The sequence below is a fragment of the Calypte anna genome, chromosome Z (assembly GCF_003957555.1).
Source record: "Calypte anna isolate BGI_N300 chromosome Z, bCalAnn1_v1.p, whole genome shotgun sequence".
Lineage (NCBI taxonomy): Eukaryota > Metazoa > Chordata > Aves > Apodiformes > Trochilidae > Calypte > Calypte anna.
In genome coordinates, this window is record NC_044274.1 from 38,585,115 (window position 1) to 38,598,988 (window position 13,874).

The following is a 13,874-nucleotide window of genomic DNA, read 5'->3' on the forward strand; positions in this document are numbered from 1 at the left end:
TAAGCTAAACATTCATGAAAAATTAATCCGTTAGGAAATTAGTATCTTCTTATATTTCAGTCCGTGAAACTTCACCAGCACCATCCGTTCAGTGACAGACAGGATGGTGCTGATGTACTACACTTCAGTTTGAACCATTCAACCTTCAGATGATCTCCTATATAGTTAGCAGCTGGAGCAGCCTTGTGAAATACAGTCACGATGCCTAAACATGAAGAGCCAACCACCATTGAAGGAAATGGTAATTACAACTATAATTATGCATCTTAAACACATATTATTTTCTGTTTGTAGCTCAGCAGTGTGCAAGGTTTGTTTTCTCCTTTTTGTCCCTAACACAAAATCTCCTTTGTTACGATGCATTATCTTTTGCTTAGAAATGTATTTTACTTTGCTTTTGAAAGCAGCTTTACTGTGTAAGTTAGCTCGTTGTGGCATGACATTGTGGCATTCCACTGGTTAGTAAATCAAAAGAGTACAATCACAACCCTATTACTTTTATATGTAGTTTGTAGGGAAGATTAAGAAAACAAGGGTATTTTGTGTCTCCTGTAAGCTGTACAAAGAAAATTCTTCATTTTTGTTTTGCTTTTTTTCTGTATTGATACTGCAGTGTTCTAGATGTAAGAAAAGCTTTTGAGGATGATAAAGCCTAATGGCTTATTTTGGCAAAGTGCAAAGCAACTCTGACAGAGAAGGGCTTCCAGCTCTCATGGACAATGCTTCTCTTTCCAAAAACAAAAATATATATATATTTATGGAACAGGCATTATATTTCTGATTTTCAGCATAAAAAAACATTGTCAGAGATCTAGACTAGTTGCAGAATGAATTAATTAAATCTTGTTGGGTGGCAGGGCCGGTACCACTAAACATTCCTTTTTATTTTCTTTCTTTTTAAACCCGCATGTGTAATGTGGAATAGTAATAAAATGAGTTCTGCTTCTGTAGAGAACATCAGAAGGGACTTATCAGCATTTTGGCAGAATATAACATGTGGCTTATCTTAAAAGTCCATCTTTATTTTTTTCTTTTATTGTCTAAAGAGCTTTATTACTTTTCTTTCCTTTTTTTCTACAAGTCCTTTTACTGACCAATTTAATTTTCAAGCAGTACATGCTAGTGGACTTCATTTTAACATGAGAGAAGAATGAAATTCAACATAGCTATGGCAAAATACTTACTAGCTTTAGCAGAATCTTCATGTGAGTAAAAAACAAAATATGCATGACCATAGAATGGAAACATTTTTATAAACAATTTTGATGAGCAAATTCTTAAAATATCAAGAATATCATATTTTACCGTAAACATCTGCTTTTTGCTTTCAGATAATCTGGCTGAATTGACTTACGTTCTGATTAATGTGTCCTGGAAGCTTGCCAGATCTCTAATCTTGGTTAGGTCTTTGTCTGGCATAAGTAGAGAAATCGAGCATTTTCCAAGAGGCAGTGCAAGTGGTCTGGAAACTTGTACCTATGTTTTCCTGAGAAGGATGAAACACCGGTGGTTTCTCACTAGATCATCTTTTTCCACTGCCTTCTGTTAGTTTCACAGTAGCAAAATTAGATTTGGCCTAAAATTCTGAAATTGTGCAATAAACTTATTTGTCCCTGAAAGGGAACTTTGCCTAAGACAATGTGCCTGTTTGTGTCTGACATACTAACTTAGAGGTGACACTCAAACCTCATGGTGTTTAAGCACATCCAGAAGGAAAGTGGAAAGAGGAGAGTGTAATCAGATTATGTGCCCAATGGCAGCCACAGTGCTTATTTGATCTGTGCAAACTCATACTCTGAACATTTGTAATTTTTCTATGCAGGTGGAAAATGAATGAACAATTTATGGATGTGAATTAAAAGGTAATTAAATTGAATAGTGATCCCCATCTCTAATTTTCAAATGTTGACTGGCCTGCAATTGATTTGGATAATTCTCCTTAGTGGCCATCTGTAGAGAGGGAAAGTTTGAAGAAAAACCGTCCATAGTCTCAAATGCATGCTTGGTCACCAAGCATATTGGTTGTGCTATAAATGCAATATTTATTTATAATTTTTGTGTCCTCTTCTGTGTGCAAGGTGGGCTGAGCTTTTTTTCTCAATATTTGGAAAAACTACAAGGATGGGGCCCATACTGTTAAGGTCTCATATCTTGGGTGTTGAAATCTGCACCAACTCACTCTTGACATAGAGTTCATATGAGGTGTTAATATGTCATTTCTGGTGTGTTTCACTGTTATTACTTCTAGTGATATTTATCCTCACAGAAGAGTTGTACGATACTCTCATATTTACAGGATCAGAATGAATAGTATGGAAACGTAGGTAAATACCTAGAATTGAATATCATAAAACTCTTCCTATTCTTTTTGACTAATAAGTCACATGCATTTGTTGTCTCATATGGTCTTGCATTGTTGACATTTCCACTTGTTTGGTGAACCCAGTTTATTAGCTATTTAGCCTGATGTCTTTCTAACATGGTCCAGTGCATAGGAAGATGCAATAATTGTATGCAAGGCTCTATCTGCATATGATTCAGTTAATTGACTGGGTAATTAATTAATAAAGTAGATATTTCTTTTATAAGGTATACCAAAAGTCTTATAGTATTGTTTGAATTACAGAATACTTTACATACCACTGAATTTTTTTCTGGAACCAGCACCAAGAATTAAGAGCAGAGAGTTTTAAATAGTAGTAATGGGAGCAGTAATATTGCAACAGTGGCCCATATTTTATGGAATTGTTCCAAGAACTATTATGCCTCTTACAGTGAGAACTGAAGGAAAATTTGTAAGTATAAACCAAGTTTTAAAAAAACCAAGAAAACCTTTGAAATCTGAGTAGTACCCTCTGATAAATGGTGTACAAACAATGTAGGAAAATAAGGTAAGGATACAAGACCCCAAACAGTCTGCTAAATGTCTAACATATAGCAAAAACTCCTATGGTTTTATGCATTTTTTTCTGTACTTAATTTTCTCAATATACCAACATTATGAGCTCTCTTCTGAGGTATCTGATATTTTGTCTTCATTGAAGCCTCTGACTTTTAAGTTAGTTTGAGTCCACATTCAGGATGCCCTCCTTCAGTCTTGGCTCATTTGAGGCTGTAGTCTAAAACATAAATAAGACTCCAAGTAAAATGATAGCTTACTCAGATTACACTTTCCCTGCACTTAGTCTAGAAAGATGAGAAAGTTTCCCATAAACTACTGTGGAAAAAAAAAAAAAAAAAAAAAAAAAAGAGAGAGAGAGAGAAAGGGATTTGGTTTTCTAGAATATAAGGAGTTATGGACTATAGCTCCAAATATACTTCATGATATTTGTATCATTAGGGCAGGATGATGTATCCTGGAAAATGTAACATCTGAGCAACAGTTTGCTCTGTACTGAATTAACTCCAGGTAGCTGAGTCAAAGCCTTATAACCTGATAGTAGCCCTGTGAATATTAAAAACCTGAAGAAATGAGGTCATATCAAGTGTTTTCTAGATCAATGAATAATTCTAGACAGTGCTTTAGTGAGACTTAGTCAATATTAGTGGAGAATTTTCTGGACTTCTGATAAGTGGGATTACATGAAGATCCGTTTGAAAAAGCAGAAGACAAGTGTATAGACCTAAAAGGATCCCACATAGTGATGATTATGTTCTAGATTCAAGGGCTGTTTCTCTGTTGATATATCAGAGCATCAAAAATGCTCTTGAGTTTTTCTACAGGATAATACAGTGCCTGAGGACTGTATTCTATTGTTTCTCTATGCTGTGGTTTATAATAGAACATTTAAGTTTAGTACTAGACTGCATTTAGATTTAGAATACCATCAAGTGTAATTTGTATATCATTGACATGCTTCTCCCATAATTCAATAAGACAGGGTTTTCCACAAATACCTAAAGTGATAAGCTACAATATGCCCAGTCTTTCACTTTCCCCTTTGAAAAGTATTAGAGTGAATGACCTGAAATAGCTTAATAATAATAATGTTAAACACATTAATGATTATTTATCTCTATTTTTGCTCAAATACCCAGCCAAGTAGCAACTCTGGTCTTTTAATGACGTGTGCAGAAGTCCCAAACACAAAAAGACAAAAGATATTTTTCTGCCTAAACATCACCAACTACTATCACTGTTGATGCAAATGAATAACTTTTAGTTCTACTCTGAGCTTCAGCGTTTATACTAGTAACAAAAATCATAACATGGAGTGCAGGGAAAGTGAAGCATCAGAGCATCGTCCTTGGCTTCCAGCTTATTTTAAAATAAATTCTAGTACAATGTTTTTTGCATCATACACCAAGACCTAGCAGAGAACTCTTTTTCTGTGAACATACCTGAATGAGAAGAACAAACCTCTAACATTATTCTCATCACATTTTTCATCTATATAGGAACATGAGGTTGTGGAGGAGGGAATGCTCTGAAGTTCTGAATGTTCTTGAACTGTTAGACTTTTACAGAAATAACTTCTGAAAGTATACTTGTACTTGTTGGATGTGTCTGTAGCACTTACTATTCTTCTACCTGCATAATTTCCATGTAATCACTAGTCACATTTTCTGCATTTGTTTTGTGGCAAGATATACTACTGTTTGATTTTGTACTTTTTCTTAATTTCTTAAAAAACTTTATTACTTTTGTGCCTGAACATTTAGATGAAGAGAATACATAAACACACAGAAATCATTATTCAGATATACTCCACTCTAGTAATTTTCCCAGTACTTTCTTCAAGCAGCTTGAAATGTATTAATTAATTCAACTTTTTTTTTTTTTTTCACTTGTAGTGTTGGCTTCAGGCTACTGCATTTGTTACCCTCACACTAGTAGAATTAATTTAACCCCAAGAGCTATCATCCCTGCTTAAGCCTCTGTGTTGCAGTGAGTGCAATACTGTCACTTTCACTGTTATGTCAATATGGCAACTTGAGCGCCATACACTTTCTCTGCTAAGGATTGTTTCTGTTCGTATAATAAACCTCCAGGTGTTTGTTGTATGCTTTTATGGGAGTCTGAAGTGAGGCCAATCTTGTACCACTGAAGTCCTTCACTGAGAGATCAGCAAAAGCATTATTGTCAATAAAAGATGGTGCTCTATTGTTGCATGCAAAGTATCTCTTTTGAGCTGTCTGTCTCCATCTTTGCAAGCTTTCAGTAGCAATGTAATAATCTTTGTCAAATGGAGATCTTGTTACTGCCAGCAGCAGAAGGCATATGTCCAAATGGAACACAAGAATACTTATTTAGCATTCCACTGGTGATATTGTATGGACATTTCGAATAGTCTTAAAAAATTATTGTGCAGATTCTTTGGAAAAGATACAAAATACAATTACAATGAAATGTTTTGTGGAGGGAAGATAAACTCCCTACATATATCCCAGTTTTAAAATGATTGTCAAATTCGTGATAATAACTCTTTACTCATTACTTCACACAGTGAAACAAGACATTAGATTCCTTATTGCTTGAAACCATTCATATTTTACTGCTTTTCCTTGATAATGGATAACTGAAGAAGCTGTGCATTATGGTAACTACATCAGTCCCTAGATTAATTTTTTCTAACTTTTCAATGAATCAGTAGTGGCTTTATAAAATTTATAAATGAACTAGAGAATTAGGGAAAGAGTGGAGACAGACAGAATGTAAAGAAAAAGTCTAAAGTTTTATGGATGAATGAAGAAGGAAGATAACTGTAGTTTCTTCTTACCTGAAAAATATGATCATGACATATCACCTGTTCTGTTTTTAGAGAGGGGAAATTAGACACCATACATTTGAAACATACAAGGTATATAGGAGTGGAATTACAGCTGTCTATTTCTATTAATTGTAATACTTCATCTTCTCATTAATCTCCTGCTACCGTGTATTTCTATATATATTTCACTATTGTGTGTCAAGTGCCATCCCACATGTAAAAGCTCAAAGATACCTCAAGAGAGCAGCACGGATTCTCAGGTGTTAGTTGGAGTGGCTCTAAAGAAACATTGCTAGTGACTCCTAATAGGAGTTTCTGAAGTGACCTGTTAAATAATATGTTTATACCAATATTTGTAAAAAAACCATTACTGAAAAATTATGATGTATTCAATGCATATGAAAGAGAGAATTATTTTTCTTTCTTTTCTATATATGTACATGATCCTAGATTCAAAGTGTACTCTCTAGCCAGTCAGAGTAGAAAATGATTCTTTTAATCTGTTTCAGTTTCAGCTAGTGCTTACCTTTCTCATGTTTAAGAAAATCTCAGAGAATCTCCTTAGAAGAATTTTCATTTTCCATATACTTTTCCTCAGATTTTAGGAAGCTGGTATCATGTTTCTTACTGAAGGTCCTCCTGTACTATTTCTTCCATGAGAAGAAGTCCCTCATGACATAACTTTGGTGATTACGCATTTTAGTGCTGAAGACAAGTGTAACAGGTTTTTTCTGTCCTGAAAACTACTTGCCATATTAAAAAAATCTGGGCTGGAGAAAAGGTGTAAGGAATTTCCATGCAGTAATTGCCAAGAATTTCTTAAATCCCCTACATTCCTAATGACTAATCCACAGTTCAAACATACTGGCCTTTGTTTTCACTCTGCAGATGGCAGTGATGTTGACAGTGAAGAAGGCAATGCAGCTGAGATTGACAAAAATGTGAAAGGAACAGGTCAGTAGTGTGGACTATTTCAAGGCGCACTCAGGTGTTTTCTGTTACCTGTATGAATGAAGGAGGGGGAAATGCCTCTCTCTAACATTCTGACTTGTCTCATGTGTGTTTTTTGTCCTGTGTCAAAGAGCGGAAGAGAGCAACCCCAAGAACCAGAAGGGGACATGCCAGAGGGAGAGCCAGACGTGGTGGTGAGGAGGATGAGGATGATGAAGATGGGACAAGGAGAGCTGGGCAGCGAAGGAACAGAAACCGTAGAAGGGGACGAGCATCTGGAAATGAGGGCAGTGATTCAGAGGGGGACCCTACGAAAGCTAAGAAGAACCAGGAAAATCAGAAATCCAAGGAAGATGATGAAGATGAAGGAGATGAGAAAGGGGGTAAAGGTGGGAAAGGCAAAAATGAAAAGAAACAGAACAAAAAGCCTGATAAGAAAGGGAAAAAAGAGAAGGCCAACAAGAAGAAAAAAGATAAAAAGAAGTCAGGATCTGGGTAATTCAATAATTATTTATTTTTTTGGTGTAGAAACTTGACTATCTTATATAAAACCTGCTTTTATTTACAGATTTTTGTTTTTCTTGCTATGAGGAAATGCTGGGTGAGTGCAATGGAAACTTTCCACAAAGCCATATCCACCTTGGTGGAATGAAATAAAAAGTATCTTGGAGATTCAGGGTCAGATCTTGGAAAATGACCAGCCAGACCCGTCTGGACAGCAGATACCCTGAGGTGTAGATCAAATCTGATCAGGCAGAACATGAACTCAAGCCAGAGTCACAGTCATTGCAGTTACATATCATAAGTTTATGAGTTCTTCTTTGGAGAAAAGGAGTGGAAGTGACAGTGGAGAGCAGTAAATGAGAGGTGACAGTGCAGTATTAAAATCTAAACACTGCTCCTTGTTCCCTCTCCTGGTATTGAAAGAAAACAAGTCCTGGAAATGAGGTATAGTGGAACAAATGGAGTCGTAACATGTTTATGTCAGTGGAGAGAGAGATTCCCCTTCCTGCATTCAGCATTTGCTGCTGCTGTTTGTTTTTCCCAAAGGCATCACTGAAAAGCACAGCAGGAGTCAAAGGAAAGAAAAAAATACAGTAAGATATACTATTGCATTAATTTGTCCATGATACCATTTTAATGTATTTTACTTATTACCCTTCCTTACAAGAATGCATAAAATCTTTCTTTGTGCTGTCTTTTCACTGTGGTGCTAATTACACCGCTCTGTGCAATTTCTAATACTCACATAACCACAGTCCTGACTGTGTAAATCCATGTTTCTTTGCTTATTATTGTCTTCCACAGTAAACATTTATTGAGTGTTAATTAAAAAAAAAAGACCACTGTAAAAAGTAATGAATGAGGATAAAAAATTTTTAATTGTCACCCAGTATTTTAATATAAACGTACATATGTTTGGGCTAAATAATTAGAAATAGCTATTAGGACTGAGACATTGTTCCCTAAATGATAAACATAATAGTTGTGAAAAAAGTGAGGATGCTCTAGAAGATACTTCAAGAACATCATATATTTAGGCTTTTAGTAGACCAGCTGAAAAGACTACAGAGTAATAAATACAATAATATTTTAAAAGATTTATTTTAAAAATAATTATGTAAGAACAAACTAAAATAGGTTGCCGATCAGCTCAGCTGTGATTCAGATACAGTATTTGCAAACCTTCAGGGCATAACAGAAGGGTGAACTGTACAAATATAGCCTGTCTAGCAAGTCTGTAAGGACCTATCACAACAAATGCTACAGTGCATTTGCTGATGTGGTTCTAATTGCCAAGACCTTTCAACATGGAAAAGCATGATAAGAGTAAAATAATAAGTTGAGAAAAAAAAAAAAAAAAAGAAAAAAAAAAAAACAAAAAAGAAAAGAAAAAAAAAATATGACATTATTTTACAGGGAGATAATACTGTATTTACTGCTGACATTGTGGATTTTGCTAAACTCTACAAATGCTGCCCTTTTTGGCTAGGTCACAGTACAAACTGGTAGAGTCTGTTGCTGTCGTCCTCATCCCTACTTTTCACACAAATTAGGAAAACCTCTTTATGCCCTGTTTTACATAGAGGACATAGAGGAAACCTAGATGAACTCTGTGTTGATCCTATTTTTCTTTTAACATTATTATTTTGATCTCAGCTAATTTATGGTTGAGAACAGGGTAATTTCACGGTGAAAGAAATAGTTTATAGGTGAATTTTAAATCTTTTCTCTTAGATGCAACTGGCTGTTGATATGGTTGACCCTTACTTATTAATGAGGTTGTGAGGAGGGCCTTCTCTACACTGTTCATAATCAAAATCCCCAAAATATTAATGATGGGTTTCTCCTTGTAGTCTCACTGTGAAGATCTGGGATATTCCTAGGCTGGAAACCTATTTTTTAAAAAAACTTGCTTGTCTAACTGTGACTGGTCCTGCATAGCAACCATATGCAGTCACTTGGCTACAAATCAGAGAAGGAATCCTGTACTCTGCTTAGTCCTTGCACTTTCTTTTTTTACTGTATATGTCTATATGTGAGCAAGTGAATGGATATTTAGTATGATTACTCAAGAATATAAAAGTTATACAAAAGTCCAGAGGTAGATGGAAAGTGAAGATAGTACAGGCACTGCACCTTTTTGCTAGCAGGAAGATTGCTGAAAACAACTAAATGCCAAGGAATGTTACAGAAATTGTCAATAAGTAGAATTTTTTACCAAAAAAACCTAAGAAAAACAGTCAGATTTTTTCACTTGCCACTCTAAGCTCCTAAAGTTCTTCTCATCTTTTCCCTGGAAACATTGAAATTAAAAAGAAACAACCCATTTTCATCTTAATTTTTACCTTTATAACATAACTTATACAAAAGCAATGATAAAAGTAGATTTCATCCAAAAAAGATGAAACTAAAGCCAAAATGCAGATGAGTAATATGGACATACACCCATATGGACATATCTCCATATACCCCATCATTGAAATGATGAGTAATCTCTACTGACTTAGGAAAAGATGCATTGTGTGCATTGAATTGGAGACAAGAAAGGTGTCAACCTGATGTGAAAATATTTAGTTATGCCTTATGCTCTGTGTTAGTCTGAATGCCACAATAACCTTTCTGGCTTTCAAATATATGAATCACAGCCTTTCAAGAAAAGATAAGACTTTTGGTTGCAGAAGAAAGAATTCTTTTTTCCTGGCTTGAATCTCATGCTGTTCAGCCACTCAAACAAAAGGAAAATTATGCTGTAACTTCATCACAATATTTGAATGCATAGGGAAAATACTGATTTACTAGGGATGCTTCGAGAATCTGAATTATTTTCCTGGCTCCAAAGGAAAGTGCAAATGAAAGATGAAGTGTGTTTTCAAAGACAAATAAAGCATTAGTGGCAATGTGCAAAAGAGACAATATTATCCCTACTTCTTCTGTTCTGCTCAGCTTCCTTTCCTCAGTTATCTCACTACATTAGTATCTACCTCTTTTATTTCCCACTGCTCTCAATGCAGTCTTGTAAGCCTGCATATTTCAATTTTGAATAACACAGCAATCGTCTGTCAAAGGAAATCCTCAAAACTGGGCATGTTGCTTTCTGATTCGTAAAATGTAAAACAGCTTATTGTAACAACTAAAGATTTAAAGTTCTCTGAAAACCAGACTTCTTTAATTCATCTGTTCTTCTTCAAGACATGACTGTTTTTGCATTATAATGCCTCTTTGCTGTGGCTGTAGTGTCTCTTCTATCTCCTGTGGCACACTGAAGAGGGTGAAGAAGTTGATTTTTATGGCTAAGGTTAAACTGTCCTCACTTGCCCATTGTAAGTTTGTGTTTGAGGCTGTTTATTCCTGTAGGACCAAGCAGTGTCTGTTGGACACTTTGCCAGGAGTGCTGCCCTCTCTCCATGGGATGCTCTTGCTTGTTCAGCAGTGGCTTTGCACTTTGTGTGCAGGCTTTGCCTTTCATGCTAAATAACAACTCTAAGGAAATTGTGTTTTCCCTTCTGTGCAGGATTGGAGGCATTTATCTGGGTCTCAAAGTTAACAAGAATTAATATGAAGTATATTTTTCAGTGAAAACTTTTGTCATTTTTGTGTTTTGAAAATGGGTCTTTCTTCTGCTTTTGTTTGAAGCTCTGATTCTGACTCTGAGGAGGAGCCAATTACAGAGGAGGAACTGGCTAAGCTGAAAGAAGAGGTAGAAGAAAAAAAGAAACTGATTGCCACACTACGAAACAAACCATGGAAGATGAAAAAGAAGTTGTCTGTTCTAAAGTATGGTTTGGTTTACATAGTGAATATTTGCCATCGTAGTTTGGACTTTGCACTGTTTTTCTGAACTTTCACTTTATTTCTAGACCTAGTGACACCATCAACTTCAAACTGTCTCTAATCTCTCTTTCACAAGATGTGCTATCACAGAAAGTGGAAGTAAATGACATGGCAGATAAGTGCTTTCTATGTGGACCTTAAATCAAACATTGAAAACTTATATTTTTTTCTTTTTTAAGTTTCCATTACACTCCCCTGCAAAATCTTTCATTTTCTTCCGTTAGATTAATGTGATAACCTTAGTATTTTTAATACCAAAATAATGTTAGTATTATGCAATTTCAGGAATACCTCAAGAACACTGGGGTTGGGAGAGGGGATTTATTTTTCTATCCTAAAATCTTGAAAGCAAAATAAATTTTTTTTTTAACTTATGAAAAAGAAAACTGATTTAAAATGGAGCTCACTTTTGCATGCTTTTTAAGGGATGAAATGTATAAAATTGTATTTTGCCCTGGCAAACCTATAGCTACATTTTCATTAAGGACAAAAGTTAATACTTTCCTTACAGTTAAACTTCTATCAAGCACAGGGAGTTGGGTAAACACAGAGAACTTTATTCTTCTGCCAAAATTGTTATGCTCCTTCTGGTTTGAATAGCTCATTCTCAGTAGTACCACCAAAACATCAAAACTCATGGTATGTTAAGACACATATAACACAAAGAAAAGATGGTCTCTCCTGAATATAATTTTTTGTATGGCTAGAAAATGTGGACATGATGGTAGGAGAGAGAACATGAAATGTAGCATGGAAGGTCTACATATTTTTTCTTCTAGAAGGTAAGGTTATTCTGGGGAGTAAGGTCTTGCACCTGGCTCAGGGCAATCCCAAACACAAACACAGGCTGAGAGATGAATGGATTGACAGTAGTCCTGGGGAGAATAATTTGGGTGTGTTGGCTGATAAAAAACTCAACATGTGCTGTCTGTGTGGCCAGAAAGCCAAAGGAGTAATGGTTTTAAGCTGGAAGAAGATAGAAGATAGATTTAGAGTACACATTAGAAAGAAATCATTTACTGTGAGCGTGGTGAGACATTGGAACAGTTTGCCCAGAGAACCTGTGGATGCCCCATTGACCAAAGTGTTCAAGGTCAGATTGCATGGGGTTTTGAACAGTGCAGTTCAGTGGGAGGTCTCCCTGCCTGTGGAGTGAGGTTAGATCTAGATGATCTTTAAGGTCCCTTCCAACTCAAGCCATTCTTGACTCCATGACTCTGTAATTTTATGATTGTATGTAAGGAAGATATTTTTTTGATATGAGGTGGTGAAACACTGTAACAGTTTGCCCAGGGAGGTGGTAGAATCCCCATCCCTGGGAACATTCAAGGTCAGGTTGGATGGAGCTCTGAACATCCTGATCGAGTTGAGCATGTCCCTGCTTATTGCAGTGGGTTGGACTAGATGACCTTTTAAGGTTCTTTCCTACCCAAACTATTCTATGAGCCAAATTAATTTCAGCAGGTTCTCCCACTCTAATTAGATGACGTTATAAAAAAGATACATTTGAAGACAAGTGGGACACATATTTGCAGTATGAGTAAATGAAAATTAGCTAAATCTAGAAGCCTATAAGTCAGATGTGTAGTTTTTTACACCGTATGTTCTATCTCAGTGACTAGTTTGGGGTTCTAATGAGAAGATCCTCAGTGAACATCTGTAGCCTGTATCATGCTATCCACATCAGAAGAATGGAAATATTAGTCCCTTCCCACCTTCATAATCTGTTACTATGAAATGTGTGTAAAAGAAGGAGTGGTTCAAATAATCCTCAGTGCATGATAAATTACTGCACTTTTTGTATTCTCTGAGGTGGGCTTTCTCAACTGTGGTAACAGTCAGATTTCAAAATCTCGCCTTTTTTATCTATCTTTTTTGTCTTAACAATTTCTTTTAGTAGCCAGGGTGAAGTGGTTCTTGTATATTCAACATGGGCAGCTATTCTACCTGAAAGTCCAGTAGTTCAGCAACTTTTAAATCCTTGTATTTATGAAATCTAGACTGGCAGACTACACATACATTCACTTTTATTTGCTGACATCTTGAGGTTTATTTTGGCAAAAAATACACATCAGTGTGCTCTGATGGCAGTTGGTAGCAATATTTTTTCTATGCTTTTTTACAGCCTTCTTGAAGAAGGCTTGGAACCATGTTACCAGCTTGTTTGCCCTAGAAAACAGTATTCCAAAAGTGAATCATAGTTTAAATCGTAGTTCTTCAGATTAGCTTATTTATTTTGAATCCATTTTGTTGAGTGAAGAATGACTTTTGCTGCTAAATTTCTCTGTCAAATAAGATTTCTAAAATAGTCACGATTTATTTCAGGCAATCTCGTCTAAATTGTCACAATTCTGTACAGAATAATGCATATCTCAGCAAACAAAACACACAAATCCAGCAAACAGTTGGAATTAAAAGTGAAAGCAAAAAACCTAATATTTGATTACATTTTTAAATGTTTGAATAAGCTGAGAATCAGGTACTTAAATCTGTGTTCACGATCTTATATGAAAAGGCTGGAATTTGGAAGCACTCAGTACCTTTAGTTTTCTACAGTTTTGTTTTTGTAATTGGCTCTTTGGAGTCGATGCACTGCAATGGAAGACCTAGTGTTATTATTCTGCTTTAAATAAGGAGTAATATCTTAGCAGTGGGTGCTCTGTTATAATTGTAGTTATAACAACATAGAGGTGTCTATGTCAGCACATCTTACGGTATCTATGCATTTGTTTTTTATTTCAGTAAGCTACTTAAGATTTATATCAAAGCAATTAATTTGAAAAATCTGCATTATTCTTGCATGTGATAAAAATGGATATACACTGGCTTTAAATGCCTTACTCCTGGAAATCAATACTATGATATCTTTTGCTCTTG

The 13,874-nt window shown here is 35.5% G+C and overlaps 1 protein-coding gene across 1 annotated transcript in view; it reads left to right on the top strand.

Moving 5' to 3' along the window:
* The first annotated feature begins 201 nt into the window (after positions 1-201).
* The window catches only part of TMC1 (transmembrane channel like 1), a 52,335-nt gene continuing 38,662 nt past the window's right edge, over positions 202-13,874 (top strand). Inside the window, exons 1-4 of the mRNA XM_030467671.1 lie at positions 202-241; positions 6,600-6,665; positions 6,794-7,157; positions 10,800-10,940. Of these exons, the coding sequence (XP_030323531.1) occupies positions 202-241; positions 6,600-6,665; positions 6,794-7,157; positions 10,800-10,940 (611 nt within the window). The remainder of the gene's footprint in view (positions 242-6,599; positions 6,666-6,793; positions 7,158-10,799; positions 10,941-13,874) is intronic.